General features: G+C 39.4%; 1 protein-coding gene across 1 annotated transcript; it reads left to right on the top strand.

Annotated features, from left to right (window-relative positions):
* Nucleotides 1-2,028: 2,028 nt before the first annotated feature.
* Nucleotides 2,029-15,962, top strand: LOC146466487 (alkaline phosphatase-like). The gene is made up of 8 exons (XM_085127047.1): nucleotides 2,029-2,157; nucleotides 8,077-8,412; nucleotides 9,306-9,551; nucleotides 11,532-11,768; nucleotides 12,310-12,450; nucleotides 12,985-13,092; nucleotides 13,786-14,067; nucleotides 15,199-15,962. The coding sequence occupies exons 1-8, from the start codon at nucleotides 2,097-2,099 to the stop codon at nucleotides 15,426-15,428; spliced, it is 1,641 nt and encodes a 546-aa protein (XP_084983173.1). The 5' UTR covers nucleotides 2,029-2,096; the 3' UTR covers nucleotides 15,429-15,962.
* The last annotated feature ends 3,308 nt before the right edge of the window (nucleotides 15,963-19,270 follow it).

The following is a 19,270-nucleotide window of genomic DNA, read 5'->3' on the forward strand; positions in this document are numbered from 1 at the left end:
CAGACGAATTTGAAAAACAATGCCTATTGTATTTTCGGTTCAGTGATTGGCCAATAGCTCTAATCTGCTAGCAACGGTTACATCGCTTCCTACCCAGTCACTTTTTAGTGTTAACGCTCGCGCGCTTAGCGGCCACGCCTGGGGTTTCAATAACATGGCACGGTTACCAAGACTGAACGAATGCATGCGATATAAGAATGTTATGGCTATTCTACAAGAAATAAATGGGGAGAAACGACCAGAAAAGACAAAAGACTGCTTCATTGTGAGTAATTCGACTTAATTTAAAATAAATGTGATCTTTATTTAGCCGAAACCCATGTTTCCTATAGCCCATAGCCAGAGTGACTGGTCAACAAAGTTTTGCAAACTGTTTTGATGAGTAGTGGAGACGAAGCATGGGTAAATTTTCGCCGGAAAGCAAAAATGTCATTCCTTGTTTCCACGACTTTGGTTTCCATCATTTGTTCCCAAGTTTTTTTATTAAACTTCTAAAACATCGGCTTTGTTTTCTGAGTAAATTTCAATTTCTGAATGTATAGTTTTGGGGATATATTAGGGTAACTTCAGATATCAGAATTGTTTTTCTCAGCATTTGTTTCAAAGTTTTCAGGACGTGAAGTGGCTTTAGAATCATCAACGTTTCCTTACTTGATGGAATAAGAGGCTCCACGCTCGCTTTAATTTTGTCGTTCGCATTAACTTTCTTTATTTATAACTAACTTTTACATCAATTCGATACGTTTTTTAAAAAGGCAGGGAGTGAACTATTTTCGTCTTCCACAACAAGCCTACACATATTATTGTATTGTATTTCGACGGCCATGTTTTATCCTGTGGGTAATTCTACAAACACTTATTACAAATAGTTTACACTACTGGCACTGCCCCCGTTGTTTAGACTAATCTGTTACAGATCACTCGTTCGCGATCTGATGCGTGAATTGATGTAAATAAAGAAAGTCAATGCGAACAACAAGGCTCAGAAATTTCCACATGAGGGAAATAGGCCTTATCACGGTTTTCGACGCCATTTTGACGGGTAGGAAAACAGGCTTGAAATAACAGTGTTTGTATGGAAATCCGATGTCAAATAATTTTCATAAAACATCGCTTCTGAAAAATTTATGAATTGGAAACTTTTGGCACTAGAAAAAGGATTTTAAGAGCAAAATTAGAGGGATGTAGCTGTGACAGAAAGCGTCCAGTCGCGTTTTGAACTTTCCATACATTTGTCTGTATAGCGAACCAGCCGTGAGCTGCTACTAAAACTAGTTCGCGGGAAAAAATACAGGGAAATGTATGGAAAGTTCAAAACACGACTGGACGCTTTCAGTCACAGCTACATCCCTCCAATTTTGTTCCTAAAATCCTTTTCCTAGTGCCAAAAGTTTCCAATTCATGAATTTTTCAGAAGTGATGTTTTATGAAAATTATTTGACATCGAATTTCCATACAAACACTGTTATTTCGAGCCTGTTTGCCTACTCGTCAAAATGACGTCGAAAACCGTGATAAGGCCTATTAAAGCGAGCGTGGAGCCTCTTATTCCATCAAGTAAGTAAACGTTGATGATTCCAAAGCCACTTCACGTTCTGAACAACGTGACTTTGAAACAAATGCTGAGAAAAATAATTCTGATAGCTGAAGTTACCCTAGAATATCAGTCCCCATAACTACAATAAGAAATTGAAATTTTCTCAGAAAAGAAAGCCGATGTTTTAAAAGTTTAATCAAAAACTTGGGAAGAAATGATGGAAACCAAAGTCGTGGAAACGAGGAATGACAGTTTTGCTTTCTGGCGAAAATTTGCCTTCGCTTCGTCTCCCTTACTCACCAAAACAGTTTGCAAAACTTTGTTGACCAGTCACTCTCGCTGGACTTTAAACTCTAATCACGTGCCACAGTCAGACAACCCAATGACGTCATTCGTGTGTCTTTTTCTCTAATCAACAAATTCCGTTACACCAATCAAAACGCGAGTTTTACACTGTTCGTTGTAAAACCCATAAATACATTATAGTTTCCGCGTCTGTGCCTTTTTTTCGTCAAGGCACCACATTAGGCATTTCACGCGTTCTCTCTACCGTCAAAACATGGCTGTTCTCGTCGGTCTTGTTGTGTTTAGTCTGTTTACCTTGTCTTCCATATTTGGAGGTAAGTTGAATACATGTAGACAGAGTGTGATTCATTGACTCACAAGTTAAGAGTGTTGAATGATGTTACATAATATTTGCGCACTATGCAAGCGAGATGAGAATAAGATTAAGACAGATTTCGTCTGCAAAATCAGGGTAATGGGCTCCTGGCAAAATTAATTAACGGAATTTGGGAAGCGAAGCGCGGGAACTGAAAAAGCTACAAACAGTTTTGAAAGGAAAACGGAAAGGGAGCCGTATGGTCCCCGGGGTACCCCCCTAAATAAGCTATATAGGTATGTACCGTCCTGAAGGATATGGTTTTTGAGCCGACTCCGACTTTGAGCCGACTCCGACGCCGGCTTCCAACCTCGGACTTCGGACTCCGGATTTCAGATTTCAGATTTTTTTACTAATGCACTATTTCAATAGTTTAATACGAAAGGAAATTACAATACATCAGATAACATAAAGACAACATTAAATTACATAAATCATCAAAGGTAAAATGTGCGCAGAGACCAAAGGAGCTTAGGCTTCGAGTTGGTAACTGCCACGTGCAGCTAAGTAGCACAAAACAAAAGACAAGAAAATTAAGAGTGCGTAAAATCATACTTCAATTTTTCATAAAAAACAATAAAAATGATAGTGAGGGCAGTGAAATCAAATACTCATTGGGTATTTAAGAGCCGATTTCTGAAATTAACCAAAATCGGGCGTCAGTCGTGAAATTTTGAATTCCTTCATATTTTGCCCATATAATCTCTATAGCGGAGTATTTTCAAAAATAACGTTAGAAGTTTCATCGGCGTGTTATTTTTTTCGAAATCGGGCAAAGTTTGAAATACGGCAAATTAGCGTCCTTTCGGTCACGAAACTTACTGAAAATTACCCATTTTCATCTCGCTCGTAGAAAGGAACGCGATGTCCTCCATTGATGAAATGTTTACAAAATATAAACACATGCCTCTTCTTCATAATGCACTAGTTAAATTTAGATAAGCTTGAAAATTGGAAATGCTTCGGCCGTTAGAAGAAACCCCATTTCGGCAGTTTAAAAATTTAGCAAATTTCATCCAATTTCAACACAAAAGAAACCCAATTGGTACGTCCAGTTTGAATTTAAAATGAAGACATTGTTGAAGCACAACCTTTTTAGTTTACTGTGTTAAAATATTTCTGGCGGCAATGCAAAAGTACCCCGTCGAGAGACCAAAATGTGAAGGGTACTTTGACACGAGGAGAGCCTGTGAAACGAACAACGGCCGTCACGCTACAAATCAAGTCCTTTGTTAAATTATCACTTGCAACAAGGAATATGTTTTCTATAAGCTGTACAGAAATTGCTAATAGTAGCTTATTCTCTGTTGATCTTAGTAGGATAACATTTTGTATGATTTTGTCAACTCCTGTATTTTTACACATGTAGAAATCAGGATTAGGCACATTTTGCCGTTAGTTGTGTAATAGGAAACTGTTTACATTATTCTGCTTCGGCTACTTTCAAAAATACAACAGTCAGGAAATACCAAAAGTCAGAGTATTTCTAAGCCTTAATTCATCTATTGTTTGAGTTTTTAAGACAGGAAAGGCAATTACTTTAGAATTATCAAGCAAAGATGGTATAAATTCACTTAGAAGAGGTCAAAGCTAACAGCAGAGATCAGCTATGTGATTGTCGCATCGCAGTATAAATATTTATGAAATTGCTATAAACTAGCAGTTTATTCTAGCCCTGAATTCGAAAAAGCTCGCTAAGGAGGACTTACCACAGTGATCTGATCTGCAGCGCCAGTAACTCTTTATAAACGGAAAAAGTTGAAATCCTTGTAACTGCGTGACTCTGACAAACTAAGGCGTGATCAAAACCGCGTGGGACCTGGTAACCGAACTATCTTCCCACGCGCTACGAAGGCGAACAAGTAACAAATGACAAACAATTCCGTATTTTACCTCTGTAAATATTTAGTTGTTCAAGTTCCTAAACCAGCCGTCTAGCCAAATATACACTCCCGTGCTTGAAAACATTTTTTTTGGCGGGGAGGGGGGGGGGGGGGGGGAGGGGGGGGGGGTCCTTGCGCGTGAGAACTCGCGGACGTTTAGAACACAGCTTAGTGCCCTTTTTTCAACAGTCACTTTATATTTTCTACTGTATGGCACTTACCTTTGCAAATATCAAGAACGAAGTGGACAGTTACTATAGTGTTTCCTAACTACAGAAAAAGGCTCACATTAATGGTTGGAGGTTCCATCTATGATACAGTAGCAAGTAGAGTGGACATTGCAAGCTGTATGGGGCCACACCTACATTTTATGTCTGCACTTAGCATCTTCCTTGACTTCAAAACAGTCAAATTTTTGTCTTTCAAGTGCAGATACGATACGCGAGAAGCACAAAAAGCCTGGAATGTCATTCGAGTTCTCTTTTCCTACTGGCTAATGTTCATGTGGCATAATTAAAATTATGCCACATAGACACTAGCTTGTTGAACATTAGCCAGTTCAAAGCTCTCAGTTAGTGAGAACGCCCAAATTTCAAACGAAAACCCGAGAAAACAAAATGAGTGGAATTGTACAGAGAGAGAGCGCTTTTAAATTCGAGTTCATGTTTTCGCGGTTCTCACTATTCTGGAGCTTGGAACAGGTTAGGCTGCAAACCGGTCTCTTTGTGCGCTGGTCCGTCGTAGGATCATGTGCGGTCGTTTCTTGTAGGAAAATGTCTAGTCTACTTGCTACTGTATCATAGATGGAACCTCCAGCCAATAATGTTAGCCTTTTTCTGTAGTTAGGAAACACTATAGTAACTGTCCACTTCGTTCTTGCTATTTGCAAAGGTAAGTAACATACAGTAGAAAATATAAAGTGACTGTTGAAAAAAGGGCACTAAGCTGAGTTGTAAACGTCCGCGAGTTCTCACGCGCAAAGAAACCTCCCTCCCCCTCCCCCCCCCCCCCCCTCCCCGCCAAGAAAAATAGAAACGTTTTCAAGCACGGAGAGTGTATATTTGGCTAGACGGCTGGTTTAGGAACTTGAACAACTAAATATTTACAGAGGTAAAATACGGAATTGTTTGTCGTTTGTTACTTGTTCGCCTTCGTAGCGCGTGGGAAGATAGTTCGGTTACCAGGTCCCACGCGGTTTTGATCACGCCTTAGTTTGTCAGAGTCACGCAGTTACAAGGATTTCAACTTTTTCCGTTTATAAAGAGTTACTGGCGCTGCAGATCGGATCACTGTGGTAAGTCCTCCTTAGCGAGCTTTTTCGAATTCAGGGCTAGAATAAACTGCTAGTTTATAGCAATTTCATAAATATTTATACTGCGATGCGACAATCACATAGCTGATCTCTGCTGTTAGCTTTGACCTCTTCTAAGTGAATTTATACCATCTTTGCTTGATAATTCTAAAGTAATTGCCTTTCCTGTCTTAAAAACTCAAACAATAGATGAATTAAGGCTTAGAAATACTCTGACTTTTGGTATTTGTATTTTTGAAAGTAGCCGAAGCAGAATAATGTAAACAGTTTTCAATTACACAATTAACAGCAAAATGTGCCCAACTCCTGACTTCTACATGTGTAAAAATACATGAGTTGACAAAATCATACAAAATGTTATCCTACTAAGATCAACAGAGAATAAGCTACTATTAGCGATTTCTGTACAGCTTATAGAAAACATATTCTTTGTCGCAAGTGATAATTTAACAAAGGACTTGATTTGTAGCGTGACGGCCGTTGTTCGTTTCACAGGCTCTCCTCGTGTCAAAGTACCCTTCACATTTTGGTCTCTCGACGGGGTACTTTTGCATTGCCGCCAGAAATATTTTAACACAGTAAACTAAAAAGGTTGTGCTTCAACAATGTCTTCATTTTAAATTCAAACTGGACGTACCAATTGGGTTTCTTTTGTGCTGAAATTGGATGAAATTTGCTAAATTTTTAAACTGCCGAAATGGGGTTTCTTCTAACGGCCGAAGCATTTCCAATTTTCAAGCTTATCTAAATTTAACTAGTGCATTATGAAGAAGAGGCATGTGTTTATATTTTGTAAACATTTCATTAATGGAGGACATCGTGTTTCTTTCTACGAGCGAGATGAAAATGGGTAATTTTCAGTAAGTTTCGTGACCGAAAGGACGCTAATTTGCCGTATTTCAAACTTTGCCCGATTTCGAAAATATAACACGCTGATGAAACTTCTAACGTTATTTTTTAAAATACTCCACTATAGAGATTATATGGGCAAAATATGAAGGAATTCAAAATTTCACGACTGACGCCCGATTTTTGATAATTTCAGAAATCGGCTCTTAAAAGGTACAATTTGTATTGCTCGTCATTAGAAGATATTATATGGGAAGTCGGACTTCGGACTTCCGATTTCCGATTTCCGACCTCCGACTTCATTTGACTCATTTCGCGCTCCTCGGATGTGAAGTAGCAAAGAATATTGAAATGGGTGAGGAGGTAAGGTAATTTATTTCAACAAGAGTGTAGGAAGATAAGACTTTGGTTTTGCACAAATAGTTCTTAAAATGACACGCATGATGTGACATTGGACGCCTTTACACCACAAGTAAACATTTCATTTAGCGTCGGTTTTGAGACGAGTTGCTTATGCTTTAGAAACGGTGACTGGCTAAGAGTATAGAAATTTTCAGGTCAAAAGAATTAATGGGAAATGAAAACGAATTCAGTTATGTTTTAAAACTGTGACTGAGTCAATTTTAATCGCACCAGACTCGTACCGTTTTGGCCCGGCACACAAAACCAGATGCAAAATAAAAGAGGTTAAGCCACGTAAATATTCTCGTTACTACTTAGCAGCCAATCAGACGAAAGAATCAGCTGCTGAAGCCGACATGAATAACTAAACCACTTAGGGAAAGTTTGTGAGACTTGAGTTCAGTCAGCATATAGTTGAAGTCGGCAGCTCAAAAGGAATCAAGCAAGAATGAGGTAGCGTATTCACCATCTATCGGTAAAAACTTTGGCTTCACGTACTTTTTTTGTTTATGATGCGTGAAAGAATTATCGAAATCCTTCACCATGTCAGTGCAATGAAGGCGATCAAATGTATGCCTCACTGCACATATGTTACGAATTTGCACATTTATGAACAACCATTTATTGTGCAGTTATTGCCTTCTTTACATATTGCGAACTTTGGAAACGTAAACAAAAGTAGAGACTAGCGAAGACAATTAACTGAAAAGACTTGTCGCGTGTCTTCACACTAGCCGGGAACAGACTAGTTTATTGTTGAGGGGGGTGGGGAGGGGTGGTCAATTACAAAAACAAAAAATTATACACAAGGGAAGTGCAAGAAAACGTTCATGCACAGCGAATAAAAAGTTTAAAAAGTCGACGAGGCTAAGCGGGAAAATAATTCTTGCCAGGAGTGAGATTGAAATATGGTTAACTGTTTTATAAGTTTTTGAATTGTCCCCAGCCTAGACTGAGGTGGCCATTGACTATAATATGCCTGCGGGTTTGGAAGACGATAGGACCTTGCTATTTCCAGAGAGGCTTGGCATTCAGTGCTTTGTTTCTCATCCATAGAAAAAAAACAAACAAACCTCTAAACCTCAGTAAACCAAAACGGTTAAAACCAGGTTCAAATATATTATTGCCACGTTAGCTCCTGAAAAATGTGGTCTATAATTCGAATTGACGCACTATCCTAGCAAGATGAGGTAAGATGAAGACGGCTGCCAGTTTTAAGTTCAGTTTTTCAGAATTAAATTACTTCGGGCGCGAGGCGCGAAGATCCAACAAACTGTGCAAGATCGTTAGAAAGCTTCTAAAGCTTGTTCGCTGGATATTTCTGTAGCGAAACACAGGCGCGTTTGCGCTTCACGCAAAACGCGCACTCCGGCCTGTTAGCATTTCAGTGTCCCCATGTACTCATCTTTTTTTTCTGTCCGGCATCTCTTAGGTGTGGCCATGGAAGGCAACATCTTTCGCAATCAAGACGACAATTCGTGGTATAAAGAAGGTGTCAAGCTTGTTGAGGACAATCTCAAGGTTAAACCAAACCTCAACACCGCCAAGAGCGCCATTTTGTTTCTGGGCGATGGAATGGGTATCACTACCATCACCGCCACACGGTTTCTCGATGGACAGCAGAAAGGAAAGACAGGGGAGGAAAACGTTTTGAGTTGGGAGGTGTTTCCATGGTCAGCTCTGGCTAAACCCTACGCTGTTGACCTACAGGGAACAGACTCTGCAAGCTCCGCGACAGCATTCCTGAACGGAATAAAAACCAATGAAGGTAAGGATTCCCAAAAATTGTTCAAAATATCCCTTATCCCGTACCCTACAAGCTCAATATTAGCTTGTCCCAAGGCGTTTTCAATGAAGCCTACGCATCGTCGTTCCCAGCTCGAACGAAATTTTATTCAGCAGTAGATTAAAAAACCGCAAGTTGTATGGGAACACCGCGTTAAAACGTCCGGGCATGCGTCAGATTAGAACCATTTGGTGAATCGCATATCTGAATGTAACACATTGAAATAGTAAACAAAGATACACAGAGCCGGCCAGTCTCCACTTACTTCTGCCTTCGCTTTAGAAAACTTGAACCTTTTGTAGTAACTGAAATCGTACAATAAACTCACAGACTAAAAACTGAAAACTTAAGCTCGAGACCTTATTTTTAACAGAATTTTCTTTTTTTTTTTCGTTTTTCTGTCGCTCACGCGAACGTTTTTCGTGACACCGGGTTGTCGCACTGGTTTGCTTTGATTTTTCTTCGGGAAATTTTCACTGCTGGGAACTGGAATTGGAGCCATTGCGCATTCTTTCCGTTTGACCACATTGAGACCGTGCTGAAGATTAGATTGTTCGCACGAAAGAAAACTGATCAGTGACGTTGGAGCCGCAAGGACAATGTGTAGTAGGTGGGCTTCGTTTTTACTGCCCGCCGTCCGATCATTTTTTTTTTCGCGCGCTAAAACTTTGTCTTTGCTGAAAAAAGCCATTAGCTTCGCAGGGCAGCCACCATAAAAAAAGTCATCCCTTACACCTCCCACGACATTTAAGGTATCTTCATCCCTTCTCGATTGTAAGCCCTATGAAATGTCCCGTCAGAATCTATAGGAGCATTTGCTGAGATGAAAAAGCGTTTCCATCAATTTTCTTCCTGTTTGTGTTGTGATTCTCAAGGGATCCTTGGTGTCGATCAATCTGTTCAAAGGAAATACTGCGCTTCCTTAACGGAACAAAGTAAGGTCGTGTCCATCCTCGCGCTTGCTGAGAAAGCTGGGATGTCAACAGGAATCGTAACCACCACGCGCGCCACCCACGCGACTCCTGCGAGCGCATACGCGCACTTGGCCGACCGCGACTGGGAGAGTGACGCTGATAAAACAAGCAAAGCAAAGGATGATGCATCCAACTGCAAAGATGCCGGTAATTACAGTAATCTATACGCACTGGGAATTAACGATCATATAGAAGAAACGATTCTGCGAGAATCTTTTCTTCTATATACACTGACTCTAGTTATACTTCACTACAATTCAAGTTCATCTCACCCTACAAGTAGGCCCCCTTATCACTGACTGTATATGTACGCATTGGATTATGGGGCGCTTATTTTGGGTCCTTACAAGCCATGACCGGATTGTAGGAAAAGCTGATCAGATTGAGAACATGACCGGCCTGTCTTCTACAATTCATTTCTTCTTCTCCTTCTTCTTCTTCTTCTTCTTCTTCTTCTTCTTCTTCTTCTTCTTCTTCTCCTTCTTCTTCTTCTTCTTCTTCTTCTTCTTCTTCTTCTTCTTCTTCTTCTTCCGATTTATCAATTTAAAACATCGAAAGCAGTCCTTTATGGTCTATACTCTTACAATGAAATCTGCAATTCCACAGCAACAAACCGATGAGTGGTACCGGATCACTTGTAGACCTGGATCAGCAAATTATCTCAAATACGATTTATTAACGGCAGACTGATCCCAACGGCGGAGGTGACGAGCTTGATAGAAAAAACAACAAAGGCTAGAATAACTGAGATATATTTGTTTTTTTTTTCTTTTTTAAAAAATTCATCTCATGTCATAATCATCTTAATCATCTTATGTCCAACAAGCGCGAGTGTTAAAAACAATCAAGTGATATTTGTAAGCCTTGCTGATTTCCTTTTCAAGAGCAACCAAAAAACAATTTACGGTCGCTACTTCTCGGGCATGGTATAATGGCCCATATACCATTGTCGCTAAGCCAATCAAAACCCTGGAATTGCATTATACAATGATCCAGTTTTTTTAAATAATACAGTATAGACCATAGAAAACTGCCCTAGTTTTTTTTATTAACGATAAAAATGTTCGAGTGGAGTTGGCTTTAATTTCCGTTGAGAAAGCGCGCGCGTTACATCTGACGTCATTTTTATTGCCTGTACTCTTATAGACAATAGCTGCAAGCCAATCAGCGCGCGGGAATTTTGACAGTTATTGTAAAAACTGTTTTGCTGAAAGAAAACTAGAACAAACAAAGAATCAAAAGCCAAGAAACAAACAAACTGAAAGACAGACAGACACACTAGCTGCTGAAAGGACCGTTAATTAATAGGAATGTGTCAACTATCTTAAGCATCACTTTGCATAGTTTAAAAAGCACATTTGTTTTTAAGGAAACAGTTCCCACCTCAAAAACTTTGGGAAGGCTGGTGCGAGTGAAGAATTGGGAGCATAACTTTTTACTTGAAGTTGCGTAGTTCTTTCTAAATTTTTGTCATCTAAGACAGTTTCCTTCACAGCCAATTGTGACTGTGATTTGTTAAAGCTGCGTGTCCCCCAAACAATCCCACAATCCCTCATTCGTACCAGACTCCTGGAGTGAGGAATATGGTCGCGTTCGATTGACCATATTCCAGAATAAGAATATGCGAAATAGCTGTTAGATTTCTCTTTTTAGGTAAATTTGGGAAGACCTATCCACAAACGTTCGGTGATAGACAATAATTTGAGATCCATTTTTCATTCCAGTAACTCCAAAATTTCTAGTAATCATTGTATATATTCTTATTCCGGAATAGGATCAATCAAACGCACCCTGTGTCAATTTGCATATAAGGGTAAAAAATGGATTCTAACTCAGCTGAAATTTTTAATAGAAGAAAGACCATCGCAGTTATGTACTCAACGTAAATTGCAGGTTTTTCCTTGTTATAAAATTCACTTCATATCGTCCCTTTACTGTCAAAAAGTCTACACAAAGTACATAGATATAAATTTAGGCATTTCTGTTACTATTCAGGAAGCCCCAGGAAACAGCTTTTTTAACAGTGATACAGCATTTAATTAAACGTAAACTAAGAATTTCATTGCTAGAAATGAGTGTAGACTAACAGGCTTATTTGATATTTGTTCCTTTCCTTTTATTTTACAGCTTTGCAGCTAGTTGATTTCCCGTATGGTGATGGCATGGAGGTCGTGTTCGCGGGGGGTCGCAGAAAATTCATGCACAAAAATCAAACGGACCCTGAGTACCCGGATAAGAAAGGAGAGAGACTGGATGGAAGGAACTTGATTCAGGAATGGCTTGACAAACATTCTAACTCAGAGTACGTGTGGAACAAAACTCAGTTCGACAAGATTGACGCGGAGAAGGTTGATCACGTGATAGGTATGTCGAGAAACGTCCTTCCTTGGTTTGGTAGTTTTAGGTGATTTCATGTTTTACAAACTGGAATCAAAATTAAATAAGCCAAATCTTGCGAACAACAAATTCTGAGATGTCACAGGAGAGCACTATTGGTGTAAATTGGAAAGGATTGAGACGGTTTGCCATCTTAATATCCTAACCGCGATTTCTATGGTGCGGAGGGAAATATTAGGAAAGCAAGAAAAACTGTTGACATTAATAAAGAAAGAAATCTCTTTATCACTTTGTCACCGCACAGGATGCTTTCAACATGGCTGATCCTAACAATATGCAGGATACATGTCACATATAATCAACCAAATGACGTAGCTCTCTTCGAGTTGTCTAGTGGCTCAGCGGTTAGAACATCTGATCAGCATGCGCAAGGTCATCGGTTCTATTCTTATGCCCCGCGCTTGTGAAATGTCGTAAACTGCATGTTTGTTACTGTTGATAATTATTGTCAGTCTCTGAGTCGAGTTTGAAATTGATGCACCAAACCTGGCCTTTCTTTCTCTTGTAGGACTCTTTGAATACTCTCACATGAAGTACGAAGTGGAACGTACTGCTGACAAGGCTGGTGAGCCGTCGATTGAAGAGATGACTAAGAAGGCCATTGAAATACTGCAGAAGAATCCCAAGGGTTACTTTCTGTTAGTTGAAGGTTTGTTCTACAGTATTTCGCGCTAAAGTCTTACCATGGTACGAGTTCCTTTTATTTATGAAAAATTTTTCCCGCGGAAGGCTCTCATGAGCCGTACCAAGTAGCACTAAATTGTTTGGTTGTGGTATGGTGATTAAGGGCTCGTTATGGCGCCTAAACAACTTTTCGACAGATTTCAATTTAGAGAGTCAAAATCTGTAGGGTCGTTTAGGCGTCTGAACCGGGTTTAAGGTGTCAACTGTTGTAAGTCGTTTAAGAGAATAAGGAGTCCCTCCAACAGTTCTTCGGGTTCTTGGGTAGTGATTGGCTAGTTGAGACGAAGCAAATGTGCTGGAATTAATAAATGAGAAGATTAAATTTGTTGAGAAACAAAATGTTGAAACGTCACGTACAGAGGAAACAATATACCGACAAAATTTTAAAACAGAAGTATTATAGAGATATGCCTCATTTTCAAATTCATGCCCACTCCCCTCTCCCCCCAGCCCACCCCCCTCACCATCACTGTCTCTGTGTTTTTCCTCTTATTTCTAGCGGGGCGTATTGATCATGGACACCATGATGGGAAGGCTGTCAAAGCTCTAACTGATGCAATTGCTATGAATAAAGCGGTTGCCAGCGCGCTGCAAATGGTAAAGAAAGGTAAGCATTTTGACCATTAGAATTCATTTTGACGGTTTTCGGCCAAACATGGAGCTGTTCACACTTACCAGTTATCTGAGATAGATTTGGTTCCAAATCTCCGCTTTCTTTCGTCTGAAAGGCAAAAGTTCGCAAACGTACGCAGCTCTTAAAACGGCTCAAACACAGGATTGGCTGAAAAAAAACAAAACAAATGGAGAACAATGGACAAACAACGTAAATAATGGAGCTAACCCCTGAAACAGTAGAGCTGCGTGATGCTTAAACAATTTTCGAGTGGCAAAAAGTCATCCAAGGCGGTAGCACAACTTTTATCCTACCACGCAGTTTCTTATCCTTTTTAGCGAGGATGTTCTGAAAAGAAAAAAAAAGGAAACTCTTTACAGCAGCCAAGCTTGAACGCTTTTCTCAAAACCTTGTCAACACGGCCTAAATACTTATCATTATACGCAGAACCCAAACTTCTCCAACATTTGCGAATATGGATAGAATAAGGCAAATAAAAGGGAGATGAAGTTGATCCTTCAGTAAACTTTAGAGTACAGGTTTCAAAAAAATTCTCTCGGGACTGTACTATCCTCTTTCACAGCGATTTTCGCTAAGTGCTTTTAATGATTTTCAAATTTAACAACTACTTAGTCAACCGATTTAGAAAAAAAACAAATCTCCTTTTGCATCTCCTTCGTCCTACAGAAGAAACACTGATAACGGTGACCGCTGACCACTCTCATGTCTTCACAATCGGTGGATACCCCAAGCGTGGGAACCCTGTGTTTGGTTTGATTAGGAAAGTGGAAAATGAAGTGGCTGTGGACACCCAGAACAGGACATACACTACTCTGGGCTATATGGACGGACCAGGCGGGTTGAACGGGTCTAGACCGGACCTGCGCAATGTAGATACCGCTGACAAGGATTATTTACAGCAGGCCACTGTTTTACTTGATTATGAAAGTCATGGATCTGAGGATGTTGGTAAGAGTGTTGGCTAATTTAATCATTTTAACTCCAATATCGACGTGCATACTCGCTGAAGTGTTCTCCATTTATTTCTTACCGATACTAATTGGGAGAATTTGTTTAAGCATCAAGAAATTTTACTTTGGATGATCATTTCCTTGATTCTCCTGACCCGTCTGTGTGATCAAGTAGTGATATTGTAAGGAGAAGTTTGATGTTGGTCAGTATTGAGGTTCAAATGGTTAAGGGTTTACTTCCTAAGTTTTGAAGTATGCACAGGAGCTCACACCTACAAAAAAGCCGCTCATTCAAATGGAAGTCAATGAACAGGAGCTTATATCAATCGCGAATTTATAATTGGCTAATAAGAATTTGACTCAGTGTTCGTTTGCTTGTTTCTTTGGTTATTTTTAGTTTTAACCTATATAATAATATTGGAGGCTTTTTTGCTCGTGTTTGTTTTTCTTCCGCAAAGTCAACCTTACAAAAAACCCACCCTACCTTACGCGTGCGTGTCGTCTTTGTAGCCCAATATCGCTCTTTACTTTGTTTTGCTCTAGTAGTTGCACGTTATACGCCAGTTAGTTGCACGTGGCAGTGACCAACTCGAAAGCCTAAGCTCCTTTGGTCACTGCGCACATTTTAGTTTTCACATTTATGTTATTTAATGCTGTCTCTATGTTACTTTTCTTATATATTGGAATTTCCTTTTATTGTAAACAATTGAATTAGTGCATAATAATAAAAACCTTAAAAAAACTTTAAAAAAAACCTCAAGTAAGTCGCGTTTGACTCCCTGACGTGAACACTTTCATCAAAGTTTGAACTGAAGGTTATCAGAGTTTAAATACACTTGGGTTCCATTAATTCTTGTTGCCTATAATTGATCTAAAATAACTTAACGAATAATCAGTGATATAATTCATGGCATGTGGACTCCCTTAGATTCGTGGACCTTTAGATTTAACTACCAATACGACTTTTATAACAACAAGAAAGAATGAGATCTCTGGGGGCGTAACCTGTTAGTCTGACACTTGAAAGTCGTAGTTGTACTCAAATGTAAAGGCCCCGATTTTTCTTGGCCTTATATCAAGTTCGTTTTTCATAGACTAATGATTAAAATGTTCTTGAATGCTTCCACAGGGGTATTCGCGGACGGTCCTGGAGCCTATTTGTTTCATGGTGTGGTGGAGCAGCAGTATGTGTTTCACGTGATGGATTACGCCTTGTGCTTGAGTGAGAGCAAGCAGAAATCATGTGAGAAACACGTGACCAGAGGAGGCAAGCCTCACAGCAAGAGTGGAACCTACACGCTGACTGTTCCCTGGCTCTATGCGTTTATATTACTGATCGCAGCTTTGTGGTTTTTCTAGTCCTCGGTACATGATGTTCAGAATTATAAGACTTCATAACTCATTCAGTGACGTAGCTCTCTTTTTGTAGCATCTTATTTTCTGAGAATGAAAGTATTGTACTGCATGTCTGTTTGTGAAATGTTGACAACCGCCTGGTCAATCAGCTTAAGACTTACGGTATTTCTGGTAACAAATACAAATTACCTGCAGCATACTGAGTTGTTTGGGTAGTAACAAAACAAAACCAAGATCAGCCGGTTCTCTAAAATAATTGAGTAGGTTTTTTCAGTTTTCTTACTCTTTCCAGTGACTATTAAACATATGTATTAATAAACTTCAGGTAAACCCTCTTTTAGGAAAACATTTTGATAGTCAATCTTTTTAATACCATGTTATGATATCTTAATAGCTTATTAGCATTTTATTAAACGAACGTAGCTAGCCGCTCATCTTTGTAAAATTATGCCTTTTTAGTATATTTCATTTGTAATTTTGCAGCCTACACGACCCCACCAGCTAGGCTGAGCTTAATAAACGTGTATGAGTAAAGTGTGTCTGTCTGTTTTTTTGCTTGTCTACTTGTCTTTCTGAATTCTATCGTTCACAAAATAATAATAATAATAATAATAATAATAATAATAATAATAATAATAATAATAATAATAATAATAATAATAATAATAATTTGTGAGACTTGTGAGGTTTCCGCCATAACGCTCGGAAGCTTGTTTGAAAGAAACGAATTATTAAAAACAGACTTAGTCGTCCCCAGAGTCACCAATCTGACTAGCTTTCTGCTAGAAACAGCTGCTAAGCAGTTTATCATGCTATCTGTATATGCTTTGATGCTCCGAAGTTGGCTTGCTTTCGGTTATGAGTCGTCTTCAAGAGAACTCAAAGAACGGCCTCTGCACTACTTGCCGCCATTATTTAGGATTTTATGGATGATAAATAGTTTTAGCATTTAAGAGCGGCGGTCAGGAAAAATCGAGCAAAATCTGAATTTTCTGGCGAAACTTAGCAGAGTCGATTTCTTTCATCTTTTGTCCATAATAAGGTTTTACTAAAGTAAGAATCATGGTGTGGCTTAAATTGGCCAGAAACATTTGCGTTTTGAGAAAATCAGGAAAATCGATCGAAGCCTTGTGAACTGAAAAATGATTGAATTTAAAACCGGAAAATCGCCACTTTTCATTGTCTCCCCGTTTGTTTTAGAAGAAGCGTACGAAAATCGGGATTTCTTATATCGAAAGACAATCTCTTTCTGATATGATAACCGATGAATTTGTGTTTGTTATGATATCTGGCAAATTTAAACAATTTAAAACCAGCGGCATATTTTTACAGCTGGTTTACTCTGTAACGTAGTGTCAAAGGTCAAGCACACATTTCAGTATGTGGTATAACTCGAAATATTCTCACACTTTGGCTTTCAGTAACAATTGCCTTGATGTACTTCATACCTAAATATCAGGCTGGGTTCTCCATTGAGATTTTCACAAAAGGTCGTTAAAGTTGGCTAATTTCGACCACGACATCGTTTGGCGACCAAATGACTGCCAGTGAAAACAAACCGACGCGACGGGCAAACTGCTAATTACAGCTTCAGGGCCTTCAATAATGCTCCTATCTTGCATATCAGAAAGATTTCTGTTTTCCCCTCGCTTCCTTTTAACCATTATCGACGGGAAGAGAAGAAATCGAAAAGATTCAGACATGTCTAACAATGTTGCGTGACAGCAAATATGCAAATTAGTTAGATGGTCACTGAGATATGGCAGTAGGCAGTAGGGAAGGGGTGGGGGGCGGGAAGAATTGCTTTAACAGGCCCGTAGTCAGGCTAAAACAACTGGGATGGGGAAAGCAAATAGGAAACATCAAAAAAGGGGCAGATATAGTAAGCAAAACAATAACTTTGCACTTGCATCACACTTTTTGGTACATTAAACTTCTTTTCGACCCTTTGCCGTCACTGTACGGACTACCACGTGAAATTGCCAAACTTGTTCACGTTTAAAGAATGACGTAAAAAGACGACGACAAATTTCCCTTTCTCTTTTTCCAGTGAACTTGGAATCAGGCAGTAAGAATATGTCCGCAGGAAGATTTGTCTAGAATTAAAAAAAAAAAAGGTGGGAGCTGGAATTATCGCGATGAAGTTTAAAAGAACGCGAATTCTCTTTGTGTTTTCGAATTCGCTACCATCACCGTCATGTTATCTTTAACTCCCTACTAAAAGACACAAATCGGTCATGAGGATTTTGGTTCTTATTTCCGATTCACAAGGAAGGACTGCCTTTGCTGCTGTTGTATAAAAGCCAAATGTTAGCGGAGGAAACTGTCAGGTATAATAAACAATTTATTAAGGGTTGTGAAAAGGCACTTGCAGCGTCAGAATTCAAGATTGATTGTTGTACATTATTACTGTTTTTTAATTATTTATTTTTTGACACATTGTTTTTTACGCTTCTTAAAATTCTGGGGGGGGGGGGGGGTCGGGGCTCGAGTCCCCCCCTGCCCCTCCCCTTGTTACGGACGCGTTTAACAGTATGGCTTTATATACCAGCTGCTTATCTGGAATAACGAACTCTTTGTGACAACTTTTGCGCAAATGACTAGTACCCGTAGTTCTTTATTGAATTTTCTTTTTCATAGCGACCAGCAACAAAAACCGTCAATGCGAAAGATACACCGGAGGAACAGACTTAAAAAGATACACTCACTGATTTAAGTGTAGAGCGAAATTTTACTTCTTCCTAAGATAGAGGGGAAAGGGGGGTGGGGGTGGCTTAATTAAATACATAACCTTATTTCTTTTTAATTTCAGCCTCTTCATTTCACTTAGACCGTCATAAGCTGCTTCCCTTGTTCTAAAGATTAAAGGAAGGTGCATGCAGACCTAAAAATCCTAGCATTAGGGCGTGGCGAAGACACAAACTTCACACTTTTAAGAGCTGGGACCAGGCTTCTTTTCCTTCAATTGAAAAGTTTTCAATACTTTCCTTTGATAGGGATAATAAGTCTTTAGCATGGGCGTTACACAAGCCTGAAAAGCTGTAACTATGATGTCTTACTTTCCTCAAGAGAAGGACCTTTTTACGAGGTAGTGAACAAAAAGTTGTCCACCACAGTCAGTAGCACTAGGACTAGGGTTCCAAGCACAGAAAATAAAAATAATAAATAAATAAATAAATAACACTGAAAACTTCACGTTTAGTCTAATTAACGGCTTTCTCCGCATCTGATGAACTGAAAATACATCTGAATACTAATATTTTGTCCTGGAAAAGACCGAATGTGCAAAAAAGTAAAGTGTTACATCAGACGTTTTTACAGTTTATTATACATAAAAGGTAATGGAAATTATGTAAACGCATACCTGAACCAACTGGAATAAACAGTCCTAGTTTCTTCCATAGCAAATAACACGAATTTTTTTCAAGTCCTCGTTCTAGTTTTGCGGCTTTTTGCGCCTGGCTGTCATGGCTTGATACCGGCGGAGAAGTTTGACACTTATTTGAACTGACCTCGACGCCAGCCAATGCCCAGAGACGAAGTGGAACGGTGTCGAAGACAAATCGTCAATTCCGAAAGGTGAAGGAGATGAACATTCATGGTGAAGGAGATAAACATTCTTGTCAGAATAAGTTCAATTTCGGTTTCTACATCGGCTATTGACAAGGAACCCTTGTGACCGGCGATGTTCCTTTTGCACTAGTTTACTTCAGTTGATCTGCTCCTGTCTCTGGGGTCGTAAGAGCAAGGACCTCCGGCCAAGGAGCTAAAAGACCACCTCCATGCTTCCATGACAGCACAAGAATATCAGACCAAATTTAAAGTGACAAATTTTCCAGTTTCCT

The sequence above is a fragment of the Pavona decussata genome, unplaced genomic scaffold, assembly GCF_977016875.1.
Source record: "Pavona decussata unplaced genomic scaffold, jaPavDecu1.1 SCAFFOLD_143, whole genome shotgun sequence".
Classification (NCBI taxonomy): Eukaryota; Metazoa; Cnidaria; class Anthozoa; order Scleractinia; family Agariciidae; genus Pavona; species Pavona decussata.

Coding starts and splice junctions, on each gene's coding strand:
- LOC146466487 (XM_085127047.1), top strand. CDS start 2,097: ATGGCTGTTCTCGTCGGTCTTGTTGTGTTTAGTCTGTTTACCTTGTCT. Junction 11,769..12,309: donor GAAGGTTGATCACGTGATAG/GTATGTCGAGAA, acceptor TTTCTCTTGTAG/GACTCTTTGAATACTCTCAC. Junction 13,093..13,785: donor GCTGCAAATGGTAAAGAAAG/GTAAGCATTTTG, acceptor TTCGTCCTACAG/AAGAAACACTGATAACGGTG.